At 34.5% G+C, this 19694-nt stretch overlaps 4 protein-coding genes across 5 annotated transcripts in view; 2 read left to right on the top strand and 2 right to left on the bottom strand.

The window, feature by feature from the left end:
* Positions 1 to 2936: 2936 nt before the first annotated feature.
* LOC116012931 lies at positions 2937 to 3245 on the bottom strand. Its single transcript, XM_031252599.1, has one exon. The coding sequence runs from the start codon at positions 3243 to 3245 to the stop codon at positions 2937 to 2939; it is 309 nt and encodes a 102-aa protein (XP_031108459.1).
* A 4832-nt stretch (positions 3246 to 8077) lies between these two features.
* Positions 8078 to 11120, top strand: LOC116014150 (calcium-dependent protein kinase 26). The gene is made up of 5 exons (XM_031254153.1): positions 8078 to 8234; positions 8686 to 9571; positions 9652 to 9948; positions 10055 to 10462; positions 10560 to 11120. The coding sequence occupies exons 2-5, from the start codon at positions 8983 to 8985 to the stop codon at positions 10835 to 10837; spliced, it is 1572 nt and encodes a 523-aa protein (XP_031110013.1). The 5' UTR covers positions 8078 to 8234; positions 8686 to 8982; the 3' UTR covers positions 10838 to 11120.
* Positions 11121 to 11166: 46 nt separating this feature from the next.
* LOC116014148 (ABC transporter B family member 28) lies at positions 11167 to 16742 on the bottom strand. 2 transcript variants are annotated; one of them, XM_031254151.1, is made up of 15 exons: positions 16195 to 16742; positions 15638 to 15825; positions 15278 to 15301; positions 14913 to 15014; positions 14547 to 14637; positions 14107 to 14207; positions 13940 to 13990; positions 13709 to 13837; positions 13130 to 13192; positions 12744 to 13020; positions 12502 to 12650; positions 12327 to 12416; positions 11822 to 11956; positions 11631 to 11744; positions 11167 to 11546 (listed from the first exon to the last, which is right to left on the bottom strand). In XM_031254151.1, exons 1-15 carry the CDS (start codon positions 16589 to 16591, stop codon positions 11310 to 11312), a joined length of 2148 nt encoding a protein of 715 aa, XP_031110011.1. In that variant the 5' UTR covers positions 16592 to 16742; the 3' UTR covers positions 11167 to 11309. The 2 variants fall into 2 exon arrangements, with proteins under 2 accessions (XP_031110011.1, XP_031110012.1); XM_031254152.1 differs by having other exon boundaries at positions 15638 to 15836; positions 16195 to 16322.
* Positions 16743 to 17465: 723 nt separating this feature from the next.
* LOC116013302 (post-GPI attachment to proteins factor 3-like) overlaps positions 17466 to 19694 on the top strand; it is a 4548-nt gene continuing 2319 nt past the window's right edge. The window contains exons 1-3 of the mRNA XM_031252980.1: positions 17466 to 17839; positions 18616 to 18877; positions 18984 to 19180. Of these exons, the coding sequence (XP_031108840.1) occupies positions 17745 to 17839; positions 18616 to 18877; positions 18984 to 19180 (554 nt within the window). The 5' untranslated portion in view covers positions 17466 to 17744. The remainder of the gene's footprint in view (positions 17840 to 18615; positions 18878 to 18983; positions 19181 to 19694) is intronic.

Below are 19694 nucleotides of genomic sequence, written 5' to 3'. Positions count from 1 at the left end.
AAATCCTACACCATTCTCATCAAAGGACTACCCACCTCTCCCATTCAGTTAATGCTCCATCTCTCTCCTTGACCAAACTGAATTTTTTTTTTTTATATACTTATTGATAGATACCCAGTACCCGATCGGTACCACCTAATAGGCAGTCAAACCTCGAACTGGACAGTAAGCACTCGAGACGTGACCAGTTGCCTCCCTAATTATCCTTCCATAACCTCCCATTTATTATCCAAATTATTACTCATTTGTTACCATAAATTCTCCTAATTACTCATAAAACCTAATTAATTATCCCTTTTATTACCCATTAATTCCCCTAATTATCAATAATTACCCTATTAAAACCCATTAAAAACTCATTAGTTGGAGGGGCAGAGACTATTCATTCTACTAGTCTACTAGTATAAAAGGTAAGTGAAGAACAAGAGGACGGGGGTCATGTTGGCCTAGAGAGCTATACCAATGTACAAAATATTTCCAAAAGTAGTGAATTTTTGGCTTCGAACAGTCCAAAAAGACCTGTGATTTTTACCGTTTGGTTTCCACATAAAAATATTGTCTCTCTTTCTTTTTCCTTTCTATTAGGTTTCCACATAAAAATATTGTCTCTCTTTCTTTTTCCTTTCTATTAGGTTTCCACATAAAAATATTGTCTGTTTTTCTTTTTCCTTTCTATTATTTCTTTTTTATTTACTCAAATCAGTTATGTTGGCCTGCTTAGTGACTATGTTTTTCTTTTTCCTTTCTATTATTTCTTTTTTATTTACTCAAATCAGTTATGTTGGCCTGCTTAGTGACTACCTCAGGTCACGAAACCAACACTTATATCCCAGTTTCACCAAACTAATCCTAATCCCAAAGAACCCCGCCCTAGAGCCATAATCGGCCCACCTGTCAAACCCTAGTCTTCATCCGCGCCCATCATCCTGGACACACCTTCCATCATCATGGGCTTTGCTACCTTTTGTCTTGACATCAAGTCAAGCGACGAACCACTACACTAAGTCTGGGAATAAATTTTTTCATTAGTCTCATATGGTCTAATAAGGTTCACCATCAAGTTTTGTGACCAAACCAACGTATTATTTTTCTTGAATTGCTACACCTTGTTTTTACCAAATTATCACCAACGTATTATTTTTCTTGAATTGCTACACCTTGTTTTTACCAAATTATCAAGGTCATGAGATCAATATGATATTGACTCTCTTTGTGCTTCAACAGGTTAAGAAAGTATGAACGACTTTGTTTTTTTTGAGCTCTACTGACTCTGTTACATTGTAGTATCTGTTCATAGCTACTTTTCTCAATGAAGCACAAAGAGTCAACAGATGCCTCCACTGAGACTCGAACCCACTCCCTCCACATGAGAGTGTACACCGGATGCCGCTTGACCACAAGGTCTTTGGCCACCCATCTCAACTATAATTGTCCACTAATTTGGTTATTCTGTTTAAGCTGAAAAGGGGGCTTAATTATTGATTACCTTTAATTTATGAACATAACAACACTTAGTGTCCACATGCAAAATTGAATTTTTTTGTGTTAACTTTATAGAGATGGCTATAATTTCCTTTTTAGATTTTTTTTAAACATAGATTTCAACTCTTTTTTTATTGTAATATAATTGTGCTGACTTTAATAACTGATGATGATAAAGTTCCTCTACATACACAAGAGTCAAAAAAGCTTTTCTACATCATAAATGTAATATGATGTTATCAAAATAATAGAGAATCAATTTTAAGGGAAGGAAACAACGTTATTTTTCAAACTTTTCTTCTCCCAAATTATTTTTCAAACTTTGTATTCACGGATGGACAGTAAATGTGGTTTGGGTCTACCTGGATGTGACTGTATTGTCATATATGAACCATATGTTGCGTTTGCGTGTGAAAGGAAGAGGAAAATGAAGCCGCCTTTTTTAAAATTAAAATCATTGAAAAAATATTATATTCCCTTTATCTTTTAACTTATTTGAAAATTTAAAGAATAAAAACATACTAACTCTATTGTTAAAATGTATATTCGATAGAGTTATTCCGGTACGTACACGTATAGAGTTTTAAATCATTTTTTTTGTTAGTACAATGAATAGGATTTTTTTTTTTTTTAAATAACATTATCAACTCTGTTTGTTGGTTACGTTTCTTATAAAACATAACCATGGCCTGCGTGCGGATGTGCCAAGATCCTTATGGCTTAACGTTAAGGAGGTTCAATATAATATATACTAACACAATAAGACAAAATTAAATTAAATTCAAATATAATAGTATGGTCCATCTCATTTTGAATAAGTCTTAATTACTTTTTCATTTTAGGATAGCTTTACTAGTTTTCCTTAGCTTGCACTCTTTTGTCTTGTATAATAAAATAAAATGAAGAATCTATTTACACTCAATTAAAAATAAATTCATATAATTTGTTTTGTTAGCTGTGGCAAAGTGAATTTGAGCTTGAGCATTTAGATTTATGCCGGCCTCCACCATCCAGTGTGCAAAACATGAGTGGTGAGGAGTGCATTAACACTTTGAATTAGATCCCATAATTAGTGTTATATATCTCCAAAATACTTTAATTCAGTTGCAAATAACTTATTTGGGGAGGTTGAGACAAAAAGTGATGATATGAATAATAAGCAAAAGATCAAATTTATTATGCACATGCATAAATAAATGATCAAATGTATAGTTTTCTGAAATAAAAAAAATATAATCACTCAAATCGTAATTTATAAAGATATAAATATATTGCATATGCCTATAAATTATAATTATATATACTCAATCCTTATTATACATGTATATAGTTGGCATATATATACAGATGGAGATGGAAAGAAGTGATCGAATGAAGAAATTAAATTAAGCAGAAAAAGAAACGAGAAAAAGCTACAAATACATACAGGTATGTATATATATATATGTAGGTAGCTAGGTGGTCGGAGCTATAGTAGGAGTAATCTTGATGACGAGTCCTGGAAAAACATCATCAGGATCATGGATATGTGGATTCTGCTCAACGATGAAAGGGTCGCCGCACTTGTCGCTGATGGTATGCAGAGTTTCCCCTTCTCCGACCACATAGATTTCGTCGCACGCCGCCCTGTTGTTGGACAGCTGCAGCTTCCCTCGTACGTGATGAACAACGTCGCCGTCCCCTCCATAATTCTCCTTCACGGAGCTAAAAAGTAGTAGACACAGGACCACGATTCCGCAGTACCACGACGCAGCGTCAACCATGGTCGCTAAGGTTTTCATGGATACGATTTTCTTGAATTGATGATACCCAAGCTAAGGGAAAGTTGAGCGCTATATATATTTATCAGAAGATAGATGGCCCGCCAAAGATAAGAGTGCGTGGTGGGTTAGTTTATAACATTAATTAAAATGTACTGTAGAGTTTATGGATTTTTTAATATATATATATATATATATATATATATATATATAAATTATGGAATTTTGAGTCTGGACGGTTGGTTGATTAGGTAGTTGTGGATTATTATATCTTTTAGACTTAAAAATGTTTTTATATCTTTTCATTATTTATAAATTAGTCCATAAATTTGATTGACTGGTTAATTGGCAGAGTTAGCATTGGACACCATTTCGAAAAAACTACATCCACTATTAGTCTATCAAAACATTACATTGTTCGTGAGACTTAGAGTTAGTTAGTTGTCAAGTAATATGGTTGTAATACGTCTTGTATAAATAATTTTAATATTTTAATGTCCTAACATCTCAACTCACTTGTACAATGAATATATTTGTTCAGATCCCTACAATTGTTTATTTGTTCTTATAACTAGCATTAATACAGTCATTTATATTTATAGAAAATTATTTTTAATAAACTTCATATTCGACGGATACAAGATTTTGGATTGATTTCTAAATCTTATCGTTAAAAAAATTTGTAAATGTAAATATATAATTAAAATCATATATACTGAGCTGTCTAATTCATGCTTTGGATATATTACTTTAAACACGAAAAGAAATAAAGTATTTTGCGGTCTGCATTTTAATTTAATAATGATCTTATATAATATGATAATAATTGAAGTTGGTTGTGATGGCTTTCTTTATGAATATAACTAGTTTTATACGCGCATTGCGCGAATGGGTTAATGCCCAATGTTTATATTTAAATAAATATTTGAAAGTATATCAATGCAAGATTATATAGGAGAAGTTTATACATGGGTAATTGAATGTCGAATTTTTTTATTTAAATATCTAACTCAAAGTATATGATCCAAGATAATATAGAAAATTCATTATAATTATTACTAAAATAAATATTTGCAACCTTGTAAAATCGATAGTCTAAATATTTGGTCTAAAAATGATAGTCTAAATAAATACTACTTTTAATTTGAATTTTTCTAAGTGGTTCTTAATTCTCTTTTGAGTAACATTGTCATTATCTTCATCTTTACTATTTGTTCTCTTCCTTTTTGTTGGTAGTGTGTTATTTGCAATTCGGATATTGTTGGTACCATAGATGACAATGTCATGCAATGAGATTATGATATAGGAGCTATGAACTTTCCTTTAGGTGTTCTGCTTGGGGTTCATTTGGTTCAACCATTATTGTTGAATGAGTTATTGTGGATAAAGAAATCCCTAGTTTAAGAAAAAAGATTAAATAAATTAATAAAAATTTGAAAATTTAAAATATTATGTATTCCAAATATATTAAAAGGTAGTTTCTCGCTTCAATTTGTTGGGTAATGGGTTATTTTATTACTTTCATTCTCAACAAATCCCCCAAGTAATTAATATGATTGGTTTCAAACTATTCTTTTTTATTTTTTCATGGTATTAAAGAAATACATATGTATCATTTTTTGGTGTAACTATACTAATTTATTTAATTCAATAAGAGTAAAATAGAGTGATTCCACTTTAATTTGTTGGGTTATTATTTGAGTACTCTCTTTGTCAACCAATCCCCAAGTAGTTAATATAATTAGCTTCAAATTATTTTCATTATTTTAAAATTTTTTTTCATAGTATTAATAAAATACTTGGTAAATAAATATATAACATTATTTTGTACTATAACTTTGATATTTAATTACAAGATATTGTAAAAATAAGATAATGAACAATGTAATGAATATTGATAAATTTATGAGAGAAAATAAAGACAATATAACTAATGAAATTATTTCTCTTATTTAATTTAATTTTTTGATAATGAATAATTTTTTCAAATAAAGGTATTGTAGACACATAATTCTAAATTAAAGAAATACATATGTATCATTTTTTGTTGTAGCTACTAATTTATTTAATTTAATAAGAGTAAAATAGAGTGAGAAACTTAATTATGTCAAATTTGATTGAGATGAGGTTCGAACCTAAGACCTTTCTTATATAAATTAATGGGTAAGTTAAAAGTTAACGGAATATTAACGGAGAAGAGAATATTTAACGGAAAACTTAATGGATAATCATAAAAGTAAGGTTAAATTAGGTAATCTCTATTAATAATATTAATCTGAATTATCTTAACCATCTATTTGATTAAATAATTCATCTGAACCATTCATTTGATTAAATAATTTGACCGCCATTTTTTCTACCCATTTTAAGCCTAACTATCTTTGGCTCTTATTAGTATAATACATATAATGAATGAAAGTTTGTATTTATATTGGATAAACGTAGCTTTAATTTAATAATAATTACAAAATTTAAAATATAGCTTTAATTTAATAATAATTACAAAATTTAAAATATGTATATTAAAAACAATAATTAGAGTCTGTTTGGTTCATATGTGAAAATTGGAATAACTATAATTTTGATTCGCATTTCTGATGTATAAATCGATGAATCAAACACACGTACACCTCTAGAATGGAATTAAAGTCTAACACACTAATTTCTTCTCTCAAATTACAAGTAAGGCAGCATTGAATCATTGGGGCAAGATATTAAGAAAATAAGTAACGTGTTTGAATGCATCAAACAACGAATTGAAGCTAACGGTGGTGGATTATATTAAGGATTCGATCAAGAAATTAATAATGTGTTGTGACGAAATAGTTGACCAACGTAACAACTAACAACACAGATGCGTGGCAAGGTGGGATGTTGGGTCAATTCATATGTCGGGTGTGACAGCAAAACTACTTTAGTACAATTAATTTCTCTAATCTTCTAAAAATCAATCAATATATACATACGTGGCTACAAAAACATAATTATCTTTCAAATATTATATATTATAAAATTTGTGGTCAAGAAATTTATTGGAGCTTGATTGAACTTTTAATTTATTTTAAATTAAAATAAAACTACTCACAATATATTTTCATCCTTCATTATAATTATTTAGAGATGATTTATGTGTCATTTTCTGAATGTGATAGTATAATCCAACTTGGTTCTGTCAATTGATGTTAGCTACTTAGCTACCTCAGAGTCTCAGCCTACCTTCCAGGCATAAATAATCAGAGCAATAATAATAATAATAACAATAATAATTTATACAATTTCATGTTTTAAAATACAAGTGTCTTGTCAACCGTTTGTTATCTATATTCTATAGTCTATAGATTATGAAAGATGAATGCATCACTAAAAAATAAAATAAATTGAAGAGTTTTATAGTTCATCACTCAACCAACTCTTTATATATATATATATATATCACAGCAGAAACATGGATATTCCTCCAACTCTTTATATATATATATATATATCACAGCAGAAACATGGATATTCCTCTGAAAACATTTTTTTTAAAAGATGAGACAGCGCATGCAAATTGGTGAAGGAATATATTGTGACGTTCCAACATCCCATATTTAAGAAATTATAACAACATAAAAATTAATAATAGAACATTTTTTTTGAAAATAAATTAATAATAGAACATAAATAAAACAATTAAATAGCAATTATTTCACTTTTAAACTGGGCTGGGGAAGACAAGCCGTACGTGAATGTTGGGCCATATTGAAGATTTGAAGGCATGCAAGTAGGGAGTTGCACATCTTCATCTCGATGCAGTTTTGGGCCATTTATTTTGGTATGGCCCATATAATATCTGGGCAGTGAAAGCATCACATTTGTATAAATGGGATGGGGGAAGATTAGAGAATCCAAATAAAAACGTATGTTATGACTACCACCTTCAATTTTGAACCCAGTAGTAGTGATGGTCACTAGTAACAAAGTTTCCCATCCAGTCTTGGAAGACGCATATATGCAGTTACTTCCATTAGCTTAGCTTCAACATAATAATGAGTAGCCATTGCAGCTTAGCTGGGCCGCAATCACTTCATGCGTTATTCACCTCAATAATATTTTGTCAACCCTAAAAAGAAAGACATCTTCGTATACGATGGGACACTACAATCAAGTAACGTTAAAATGGAACACACATCTTTTGATATTTTCAATTTCATACACAATGCTACATATTATTCATCAATTCTCTAACATCCACTACAACCAATCTTGATAAAACAAACACTCATATTGGAATTGCTATATATTTAACTTTAGAAATACTGAAAATTCTAAACAACAGAATTCATATTGGAATAAGTGCGTGGAAAAAAAAATTGCATATGGTTAATTAGTGTATTTCTTTTTATGCAATTCTCATTTTTATTTTGTAAAACTTAAAACTTGATTAGTTGGGTTTTATAACTTTTGAAATTATACTATAGTTAGTGAAATTTTAAAAGAGAAAGAGAGATATCCTTATCAATATGATTTTTTTTTTAAAAAAAAAAAAGCATTTTCAATGTAAAAATATAGAATTAAAAAAAAGATTAATTGAATTCCTTAATCATTTTTTATATTTGTAAAAACATAACATGTTGCCATGTTGGTGGATCATATAGATCAAAATGATTTAATCTTTGTACTTCATTAAGTTGAGAAAGTATGTATAAACATATATTAGATTATATGGAACAATAGATTCACAAATACTTAAAAAAAATATATATTATAAAGGTACGGAGTATAATGTACAGTTGTACAGGGAAGAATAATAATTGAAAAGACAGCGAATAGTAGATAGCACAACAACAGGAGGGGTTTATGCGACACGAGAAGCGGAAGCCCCACAAGTAGTCTCTGTTGTGGGTTTGGCCCTCTCTCTCTCTCTTTCTCTTGGGGGGACTGAATCAGAATCATACTTTCTTCTCTTCCTACTCTCTCTGCCGTTTCGCTCTCTTCTCTCCCCAGCCCCAGGTTAGCTATTTCTAATGCCATTTCTTTTTCATTACTTTGTGTCTATACCTGTGCTCAGGAATAAAGTTTTCTCTTTTTATGTGCTTCTGCTCCAACTTGGATCTGGTGTTGCCTTTTTGTGCTTCAATTTTGGCTTTGGTTAACACTTCTGGGTGTCTGCCTGTATTGGGTTTGAGCTTATTTGCAGCATAAACTGGTGATCAGGGTTGTGAATTGGGTCTCCCCTTTATTTGAGTCTTCAAGCTTTGCTTTTGCTAAGTGTTGTGAACTTAAAGTCAGCTCTAATATTTGGCTACTTTTTGAGTATTACTCTATGATCTGTTAGAGAATTCGACCAACAGCTGGTTGTTTGTTTGTGTTTTTTTTTTCTTTGAATTTCACTTGTATAAAAAATTGAAATTTCCTGTATCTGAGCTTGATTTGAGTTTATGAACACTGCTTGGTTTGCCAGATCCGGCTGATTTTGGAGGGGCTGAAGGAGATGAAGCTTAGGGTGTGCCAAATTTAGCTTCTTTAGGTTTTCTGTTCAATCAATTGTCTGGACACGCCGTTTACCTCTTCCACCCATACTTTTCAAACTTAACCTGCCTGCTACTGGAGACTTCCCTTTGTTATGTTGACCTAGGGAGGTTTGGTGTAAGAAAAAACCGAGTCTTCTGACTTTGTTATTTGTGTTTCCCATTTTGGAGAAGCATAAATCTTAGATCTTGAGTGGTATCTTCTGCTTCTTTGGAATTCAAATTTTCGTATGGCTGTTGCCAAGAGCAACAGTAATACTGAATCATCACTTTGCCCATGCAATTGCTATAAAGTTGCTAACTTGGCTGAAACCATCTTGGATGCGACTCAGTCTGGTCACCTTAAAGACCGTTATGTTCTTGGAGGGCAATTAGGCTGGGGACAGTTTGGCGTAATCAGGGTCTGCTCTGATAAATTCACTGGAGAGGTATTGGCCTGCAAGTCGATTGCTAAAAATAGATTGGTCTCTCAGGAAGATGTGCGGAGTATCAAGCTTGAAATTGAGATAATGACTAGGCTTTATGGGCATCCTAATGTTGTGGATCTCAAGGCAGTTTACGAGGAGGAAGATTATGTGCATCTAGTAATGGAGCTTTGTGCCGGGGGAGAGCTTTTTCACCAGTTAGAGAAGCATGGGAGATTTTCCGAGACTGAGGCCAGGGTTGTTTTCAGGCACCTGATGCAAGTTGTAATGTACTGTCATGACAAAGGCATTGTTCACAGAGACTTAAAACCGGAAAACATTCTCTTAGCTACAAAAGCCTCTTCTTCTCCCATAAAATTAGCTGATTTTGGTCTCGCAACGTATATCAGACCAGGCATGCTTTGCTGTCCCTATAATATTCGTACTAATTTTCTGCTCAGAAAATGACTTTGCATATCTTTTTCTCCAATGCAGGAGAGAGTTTGCGTGGTACTGTTGGTAGTCCGTTCTATATAGCTCCTGAGGTGTTGGCAGGAGGTTATAATCAAGCGGCTGATATCTGGAGTGCTGGTGTTATTCTTTACATTCTCCTTAGTGGGATACCACCATTCTGGGGGAAGACAAAATCACAAATATTTGATGCTGTTAGGGCTGCTGATCTGCGATTTCCTTCTGAACCCTGGGATTCTATTTCTTATTCAGCAAAAGAGTTGATCAAGGGAATGCTCTGTACTGATCCTTGTCACAGGCTTACAGCTCAGCAAATTCTTGGTAACGAACTTACCTTAAAACTTCATTAAAATTTGCCCACTCTCTTTCAGTATGTATTCTGCCTAGTCTTTTTCCCCCTTAACTATAGTTAAAAAACTTTTTGTAGATCATACTTGGGTAAGGGACAAATCGCGACTTCTTCAAGTGCCATCTGCACAGGATAAAAGTATTACTGCCTGTTCGAACGAAGGCATTTTGTGTTCCTCATTTATGCGCAGGGAACAAGACATTAGCTTTGGCACAGGGTCAGCTATTGCATGTGATGCCCAGTCGTCACCTGCATTCACGTGCCGGTCATCATTTTCTTCCTTCCTAGCAGGACCTTTGACTCCTTACTTTGAGTCAGGTGGGTTTTCTTTCCAAAGCAGTGGTGGATCAAACACCCAAGAATTTTCTACTCCCGTTTCCTCAATGCCAAGTTTTGCATTCTTCAGTCCAAGTCCTAGTATTGACCAAGGTCGCTGTGAGTTGGATTCCTTGCCAAATCCATCTAAGGAAGATTTAATTCGCAAAGGTAATGGAGCTTCTTACTTACTTTGAATGAAATATCCCCTTACCTTATCTCTAAAAGTAGAGTATCTCAATATTTAATTTGGGTGTATGTGATGCAGAGACTGGTGTAGGGGAGCTGTTTATGATGGCAGATACTTGTGTATGCTACGAGCAAGTGGCAGCTGGAGGGTTAGAGCGTAAAGCATTAGAGGTTAAAAAGGGTGGTGGATCGAATGTAGTATCTAGAATGGCGGGCATCCACAGCCGGAGGAACCATACAATAGGGCTAGGTGAACTTGAGCAACTTGATCTTATGGTGACTGAATCAGTTATTCGTTGGGCATCATGCACATGCCTCCCAACTGCGACTTCGCTTAGGTCTTCACTCGTGTGTTGAAAGTATAGTATAGTATAGTATAGTGTGTGTTTGTTGGGTAGTCTGTGCTGAAACTGTTAAGTATTTTCGCTTGAAAGCAATGAGCTCCCGAGTGGTGTACAAGGCCAATTTAGGGTTTGAATATAATGTGGGGCGGGAAGGGGCATTCATTGATTTTCCAATGTTACAGTTTTAGATGTCAGTAGTAACTAGTAAGCCAAACCAAACTGTTTGTGTTGGATAGAGAGCCATCACATTATTGCAGCTTTGCCACGTGTATAAAGTTCAGTTGGTTTTTAAGTTATGTTTTTTTTCTTGTTGCCAATGTTATGTTTGTGATGCAGCTCAGATGTCGAATGTTGTTTTGTTTTTTCTTCAGCATGTTATATTTAATCTATAAGTGCAGTTATATAAGTTAACTTGTCAGATATGATATGCGACACGTGCACAAATGACAGACAAAAATTATGCGATTATTAAAAAAAAAAAAAAATCACTCGAAAGCAAGTCTCTGAGAGGCGACGAGAGAAGCATATTGACCCTTGCTTTCCAACAACTCAAAATGTGTCCCCAGCTCTGCAATCTTTCCATCAGAACAAACAGCAATCTCATCTGCATTCTGAACAGTGCTCAATCTATGAGCAATCACTAATGTTGTCCTTCCCTTCATTAAATGGTTCAACGCATCCTGGACTAGACGCTCACTAACAGTATCCAATGCACTAGTGGCCTGCAATGAACTCCATTCAATGCTCAAAATCCATTGGAATGGAATAATAATCGAGTATGGCGGTCTGGCTAGAAGCATACATACCTCATCAAGAATTAGGATTGGGGCATCCTTGAGCAAAGCTCTGGCAATGGCAATCCTCTGCCTCTGTCCACCACTTAACAATCCCCCACGCTCACCAACCAATGTATCGTAACCCTATGGAGAGAACATGAACATCAAAGTCATCAAGTAGAAGAAAAAAGGTTAAGATCATATTTTCAGGTGTTACAAACCTGTGGCAATGAAACTATGAATTCATGAGCATTTGCAGCTTTTGCTGCCTTTATCACATCATCCTTGGATACATCCTTATCTGGGAGGCCATATGCAATATTCTCCCCAACAGATACCGAGAAAAGAACAGGTTCCTGTAAGAGAATGTTCGTATATCAGAAAAACAATTCTACTCATGAGTTTTTCTGTTCAATACATTAAACTTTTAAGCCATTTGTAATTTAATGTATAAACTAGGGAGTTTTAGGTTTTGAAAATTGTTCAAATGACAAAAATATACCTATAAGATGTGCATTCAGACACATGCTATTTTCTAGTTATTTGTGGAGTGAAATGCAAGTAATATTAAGAGTTCACATGTTTTCAAAAAAAAAAAAAAGAGTTCACATATTTAAGTGCAAATAGAATTATAGAAGAAGGTTATGCATTAAAGTGCAAGTACAAAGTTCATATATTAAAGGTAAAAGTGACATTATTATTAATAATATAGGAGAATGAATATACTTGATTCACTAGAGACACAGCACGTGCCCATTCACTCTTATCAAATGTTCGCAAATCTTCTCCTGCAACAGTAATGCGACCCTTGGTTGGCTGCACAATAAGAATACATTATATTAAACATTTAAACTTCACTGAAAGCAAAAAGGAAAGGTTTTCAATTACACAACAAGAATACCTCATAGAACCGTGCTAGTAGCTGTACTACAGTACTTTTCCCAGCGCCACTGGGGCCCACTAGGGCAGTAACTGTCCCACATTTTAGGGTCAAATTCAGACCACTAAGGATTTCTACATCAGGCCTCACTGGATAAGAAAAATGTACATCTGCACAACAAACATATATAGGATTTAGAGTTTGATATGCTTTCTGTACTATGAAACCAGTAAAAGGGAGCAAGGTCCAGCATAAGTACTCACCTTCAAGACAAATATCGCCAGACTGTGCAAGGCTTCGCACACTACTACCAGATTTCAAGGATGACATGTATCCCAAATTTGTAGACCGCATGCCATCAGAACCATTAACCACAAATAGACTAAAATTTTTATCATGTGCATTCTTCTGTTTCATGTCCTTGTGTAAGGCATAAGCAAGGGCTTCATCAATTTCAGCTCCAGACAACACAGAATTGATTCTATCCACAGAGGCAAAAGCCACACGAAGATCTCCAAAGGTATTGACAAGCCCTTGAACCTAGAAAGTTTAATATATATATAAAAACATAGATAAATATACATATTATATATGTATACCAACTAGTGAATGTAAGATACAGCAGAAAGAGAAACATAAACACACTTACTGCAAAAGTCAAGGTAAACGTGTATCCAATAAAAGAAGCCACAGTTCCCACGGATAGTTCGCCCTAATTCAATGTGAACATCTCAAAGAATTAATTTAAACCAATAAAATAAAATAAAATCCATGGCTACAAGGTATCAAATCCAAGAATTATTACAGTCTGCATGACAAAATGTTATCTGCAATAATATATTTTGGAGGATTGAGCTCAACACTCCTTAACTCTATTCAACTAAACATTAACCCAATAACCTCAATCTGGTCTTGTATTATTATTTTTTTGTTATTTTTCTATTTTGTTAATCCCAATCTAGTTGGGAAATGTGACATGACTTCGATGTGTCTATTCAGTCGTAATAAGATATAAGTCCACCTTATGCAATAGAGGTATCACACTAGATCTTAATAACTTATATCCAACTGAGTTTCAGTTTACCGCCTTCTCTCCAAGCATATCATTCATTCTAACTGGTGCATCTAAGCTAAATAATCTTTGATTTTAAAAAACCACCGTTGAGCAAATAAGAGAAAGCTATTAAAGTAATTTATCGTATAGGGTTCACAAGCTCAGCATGCTTACAGCTTTTACTTTGCTCCCCCCAAGACAATATAAGGCCATCAAAGAGACATAAACTGCAACCCTAGTTACAGACTCATTTACAGATTTGAAAATCCCAAGCTTTATGCCACTGTCCTCATACTCAAGAACCTGCCAATAAATTAAGAAGTGCATGAGAATGCCACAATGGCTTTCTATCAATTCCTAAGAATCTAGACTCGTAACAGCAATGTTTAGCTGACTTAGCTCTACCTGCCGTGCAAAGACTGACATTTGACGCTTTTCTCCACCAAATGATCGTACCTGCAAAATTACATTTAATTAGTATAAACCAGTGGATTCAAAAGACCAGCGAACTACAATGAACTAGCTAAAAATATATGGAGGCTTCAAAATAGGACTAAATGTCAAGAACTTACAGTGCGAATGGCAGACAATGTCTCAGTTACACAATCAGCAATTGAAGCTTGGACCAAACCATGAGATTTGAAAACTTTCACGGTTGACCTCTTGTATAGAGCTGAAATGTAAATAACAGTTGGTGGCAAGGAAAGATAGATAAACCAACAATGAATTGCAGAAAACCTATAAAATCTAAAATGTTTTATGTTTCCTCTCCCTTGCCTTTTCAATGTGAGGTCACAATCTCAATTTTTAACCTTTTCACATGATAATTACAAACGTATACACACAAAGCCAGACAACAGTCGAAAAACTAAATAACAGAAACTGATCATCTGTCAACTATAAAATGAAACCATATCTCATGTCCATCAAGTCACACAAACACTGCACCTGTGATATATTATAGAGTGCAAATGCTGTTAATACTTATTAATCTCTTCAAGAAATTGTTTACCAACTAAAACTGACACACTAAGCATCAGTACGCCCAAAATTGGTGCCAGTTGGGGAGATAGGGCAAACAATAAACACAGTGTTCCAATAATCTGCAATATAAGAGAAAGGCGCAGTTGGATAATGAATAATCAATTTATATTGTCATCATAGAAAGGAAATGTAAATGGTCAGCAGATTCTGTATGCCATGCTTTGCTATTAATTTCCTACCGAACAGGGAAATATGGTTTCAAACATCAAAGTTTGGGAAAGATGAGATCTGGCTCAAAGCCTCCAAGCTTACTTAGCAGAATCTCAGTCAGGGGGGAGAGGAAAGAATAAAAACAAAATATAAAAGCTCACTTTTGTTTAGAATAGTAGCTTGCCTCAGACAATGCCCTAAAACCACGATCCCTGGAAACATTTTCACTCACGATATTCTTCAATGAGCCCAAATCAGATGTCAATAATGCTGTTAGTTCACCAACCTGCAAGGAACATGCCACTAATGTTAAGACTACCTACAAAGGAAAAAGAAAGGCAACCTAGCTTGGAAATTGATAGTGTCTGATCTGTTTTTAAGCCTACGTTGATAACATTGTTATCTAGAGAAAGATTTGAATTTTGAAACATTGCAAGTACATGCCAAAATTCTAAAATATTAAAGTAGCACTGTAACACAACAGATCCATTAATTGAACCTAGTCACCTCATTATAGAACAAGACAACAAGTACAAAAAATAAACATACCTTGTAGCGGTCAAAGAACTCAACCTGCCAAAAAATTTAAGCAATGCATCAAAAAACTTAATTAGAGGGCATTCAGTTGTACTATTACACAATAAATTTTCTAGACTGTTAATATAGAAGAGAGAAAGAACCTTTTTTTTTCATTGAGCAGTCGAGTTTTTGTTTAAAAATAATAAGACTACGTATAAATCTTAGATTTAGAAGTAGGCTAGATGGCAGGAGCATGATTTGAAGTCTCTAGATCATGATTAATGGATAATAGCAAATGCTCCAATAATAAATCAATAGGGGCTTTGTCGCATTAAAGTTCATGAAGATAATCAAGAATTGTTAAGCAAAAATGATGAGAGAATAAGTAACCTTCTGAATCAATACTCTTTGAAATATTTGCGCTCTTAAACTGGACATAACCTTTTCCCACATGGCATTCATGTTTACAACAAAAATCACAGTGAAAATTGGCTCCAATGAGTACATAACAGCCACTCTACCGAGAACTTTCCACAGAGGCTCAGGTCTCGCCCCTATAAGTACTTCAAAAAATCGCCCTGCATTGACACTCCCAACCAATAGTTAGGATCAGTAGCTGCACTACCTTATATCTCATATAAGCCATTAATAAACAACGTATAAATAAGATATGGAGTTGTAAGTACTACAACGTCAGAAATCTACAAGTCTATTGAAACAGACTAACTAAGCTTATAGAATGAGTGAAGAATGTTAGGAGGACTCGAAAGCAATCGAATACAAACGCAAGCAGAGTTTATGTCTTGATACATAAAATACAGTGCAAAGATATTTAAATACGGCTTACAATGCTACCTTAAACGAATAATTGTGTTAACCGTATAAGATTATACTAGATATGAAACGCGAAGATGAAAAGGTGGAGTGTTTTTATTGAATGAGAGTACCAGAGAGTAGAGGCATAGTGAGAGTGCAGGTAGTGCAGCCAACGAGGGTGAGAACAGAAGCGGCAAGCTGCAGCTTGTGGTCAGACAGAAGCTTCCATAATAATCCCCAATTGATGACTTCAATCGGCTGGGCAACAAAATTATCGCCGGAATCTTCGAATTTAAGCTCGTTTTCGGATACAAAAGCGTCAATAGCGGGGCCGGCATAAGCGGAGGATATGACTAACCGCTTCGGGTTCTGGCAACGAGCTAGTACACGCGGTGAGGCTAGCGATGAAACGCGAAAGCGCGAGTAATGATTTAGATGCGCCGCAAGCAAGTGGGGCTGTCGGCGGTGTTTTGGCGGCGTAAAGGGGCGGAAAGGAAGAGTGAAGGAGGCGGCGGCAGCGGCAGCCATGTGTTTGTGGAATGCAAGTAAAAGCAATCGAGACAGCGAAGCGTGGAGTGTAGAAGATGAAGATGAAGATGAAGAAGAAAAAGTTGTTAAATGTTTGGGGGTATTTAGTTGCTGCTCTTTTCACTTTTCATTTCAATGTTGCGTAAGTGAAGGAGGAAACGAGTAATAGTCTGCGCTCTATCCAATTTAACTTTGACAATTTATATTTTCGTCGTATCCAAATAATAATAAGGATCGTTCTTGAACTATTTATGTAAGATCCTAGCATTCACCTTTGGCCATTTTGGAATCAAATTATGGGATTGAAATAGGGATGAAGAATATAAATGTCTATGATATGATATGATATCATATGATAAGTTGAATTTGAAATTCTTTTATTGTAAGAATAATAATATATTTATATATAGAGAAAATGTTATATTTGTAAATGTAATATTTATACTAGTAAATATAATACAAAATAAAGAATAAAATGTTATTACTTATAAAGAAAATGTAATACTTTTGAGATAACAAATTGTTTCTTGTATGAAAATATGATGAATTGTCATTTACCGTATGTGTATGAACACAAAAACTAGACATTTGCTCACTACGCACAAGAAGCCTTTCACTTTGAAAGGTTACTCTCACACTACCGTTGGTTGGTCTCTTCTCCTAAACTTCATCCCTATAATCAATTGAGCTACTCGGTAAGATTCAACCTACCTCTAACATCATATTTGAGAGAGCCATTATGTCGCTTAATAATAATAATAATAATATAAATTATTATTATTATTATAATAGTGGAAAAAAAACCTAGATAAAAGGAGGTGTTTCCGTAAAAGCATCGAATCCCCCACGTGTCTGCTTGTGAGTAGCCATTGAACCTACTGTTCACGAGATTCTGGTCTTCTGCTCACCTCACCGCTGCCACTCATCACAAACACCCACCCAACCCTTCGTCGCGGTCACGTCTTCTACCGATTTCATATCCGCCGAACTCACCAATCCGCACACACTCTCTCTATATTTCAATGGAAGCTGATCAGTCAATGATGCCATAGCGAGATTTCGCTTTTTTTCTCCGTTGACACTGTAGAAAGCGCTCGAAATTTTTGCCTTTTGACTTTCTTATCCATCTACCTCCTGTACAGTGGTCGCACCTATGGCACCGCATCGTTTGGTTCTGCTCTTCGCTCTTTTTTCTTCGATTTTTGCAGTTCTCAACGCCACCGATGGAGATGCCGATCCGATTTACAAGTTAGTTCAGCTTTGATTTTCTTTTTCTCTCCTTCTCGCTCCATTTTTTTAAAAAATTATATTTAATTTTTAACTGATTAACTTAATTAAATCTGTTTACTGCATTTTTGTTCTCATCTGGTGATGAATGTACTACAATTTAGCTCAACTGTGAACCTCTTGATGGTGTTTCACAATTCAGAAGCCTTAAACAAATTAGGACCAATAAAAATCAGTGCTTTGTTTGGAACTTAATGTCAATGCACAATCTGGAACAGTTTAGCATGGAAAACGTTGAATGGGAAAAAAGAGAAGCATCTAAGAGACTTCTTGCACAGTTAGGAAACTCTTAATTAGTGTAACTGAACTTTGTATGCTGTGCAAGTTCAAGTTCAAGTTCCATAATTTAGAAATGTAGTTATTAGTGCATTGAAGTTTGAATCTACTGCCAGAAATAAAATTAACAGTGCTTCTTTTTTTTTTAATAAGTAAATTTGCTTGAAAATAATATGCACGAAGTAGGGGTAAACTGAACTTCTGAAAAAATGTGCGCTTTTATACTAAGTAATAGGGGGATTATAAGTCAGGCGAACTTTTCTTTAAATCTTTTTTATGATCTTGAGATTGAGAATGTCATTCTGCTAAATATAACCCATGCCAATGGTTTTATCAACTTCAGTAAAATAGAAGCTAATGGATGTTCTTGAATGCAGCCTTATTGCTATTTTGAGCTGCATTTTCTTGTGATATGTCTTCTGACTTGTGCTATTGCATTCACCAAATTGCTGCTTTGACAGAGTTTGTGTTCAGCAATGTGAGAAGAGTGGCTGTGTAGGGGTTAAATGCTTTCAGCATTGTAATTTTTCATCTGGTGGGAATCCCATTGATGGTCCGTGGTATTTGCAAGAACCACTTTATTTAAAGTGGAAACAGTGGGATTGTCTCAGTGATTGTCGATATCATTGTATGCTGGCCAGGGAGGAAGAAAGACAAAAACTTGGGCTCAAGCCTGTCAAGTATCACGGAAAATGGCCATTTCAACGTGTTTATGGAATTCAGGTTTTCATGCTAGAAGCAGAGCACTTATTTTCCTACATAATTCTGTCAAAATTTTGGAGTCTTGTAATGTTGGCACACCTTAACTATATTCTGTTTATATATTCAGGAACCTGTTTCTGTGGCTCTCTCTGCTCTCAATCTTGCTATACAATTCCATGGCTGGGTATCCTTCTTCATTCTAATTAATTATAAGCTGCCATTCAGGCCGAATAGAAAACCATATTATGAGTACACTGGCCTGTGGCACATCTATGCTATTTTATCAATGAACTCTTGGTTTTGGAGTGCTGTTTTTCATAGCAGGTGAGTGATAAGTGTGCATATGTTTTTTTTGTTTTTTTTTTTTTTTGCCTTAAATTTTATTTAATGGGTACTCCTATAAAATGCCTGAAAGGCTGAAACTCTGCTTGTGTTTGTCTTAAAATTGAGTAAATGTTCATCTTTTGTTTGTGACTTGTGCTCTTTTATGACCTTTATATTGAACAATGAATCTACAGATAAAACATGCACATGCAGTTTGTTTGTTTCATTTACATAATTTCAGCTGAAGTAAAATAAAGACTAATAATTAATCCAACAATTTTGCGACTACCGATACATGTTGCTCACTTGCTCTAAAGATGTTGGAGAAGAGTCCTTGATGTGAACCCACTAGAGCAGTACACAGTGGACCAAAAACAGTAGGGGAATCTCCTTAGCTTGGCCAACCCAAAGGACATGAACTCTAACTTAACCACAAAAACTAGTTTAAGAGTGAAACTCAAACTTTATAAATTGCTCCAGGACCGACCCCCCCCCCCCCCCCCCCCCCCCCCCC

The sequence above is a fragment of the Ipomoea triloba genome, chromosome 3, assembly GCF_003576645.1.
Source record: "Ipomoea triloba cultivar NCNSP0323 chromosome 3, ASM357664v1".
Taxonomy (NCBI): domain Eukaryota; kingdom Viridiplantae; phylum Streptophyta; class Magnoliopsida; order Solanales; family Convolvulaceae; genus Ipomoea; species Ipomoea triloba.
This window is presented reverse-complemented; position numbering and strand designations above follow the sequence as displayed.

Bases quoted from the DNA above. Each gene is read 5' to 3' on its own strand.
- LOC116012931 (XM_031252599.1), bottom strand. From the start codon at position 3,245: ATGGTTGACGCTGCGTCGTGGTACTGCGGAATCGTGGTCCTGTGTCTA.
- LOC116014150 (XM_031254153.1), top strand. From the start codon at position 8,983: ATGGCTGTTGCCAAGAGCAACAGTAATACTGAATCATCACTTTGCCCA. The intron at 9,572-9,651 runs GCATGCTTTGCT...TCTCCAATGCAG, and splicing joins CGCAACGTATATCAGACCAG to GAGAGAGTTTGCGTGGTACT. The intron at 9,949-10,054 runs GTAACGAACTTA...AACTTTTTGTAG, and splicing joins TACAGCTCAGCAAATTCTTG to ATCATACTTGGGTAAGGGAC.
- LOC116014148 (XM_031254151.1), bottom strand. From the start codon at position 16,591: ATGGCTGCCGCTGCCGCCGCCTCCTTCACTCTTCCTTTCCGCCCCTTT. The intron at 14,638-14,912 runs GCAAGCTACTAT...CTTATATTGCAG, and splicing joins GTTTTAGGGCATTGTCTGAG to ATTATTGGAACACTGTGTTT. The intron at 12,651-12,743 runs GTGAGTACTTAT...TTTGTTGTGCAG, and splicing joins TGGCGATATTTGTCTTGAAG to ATGTACATTTTTCTTATCCA.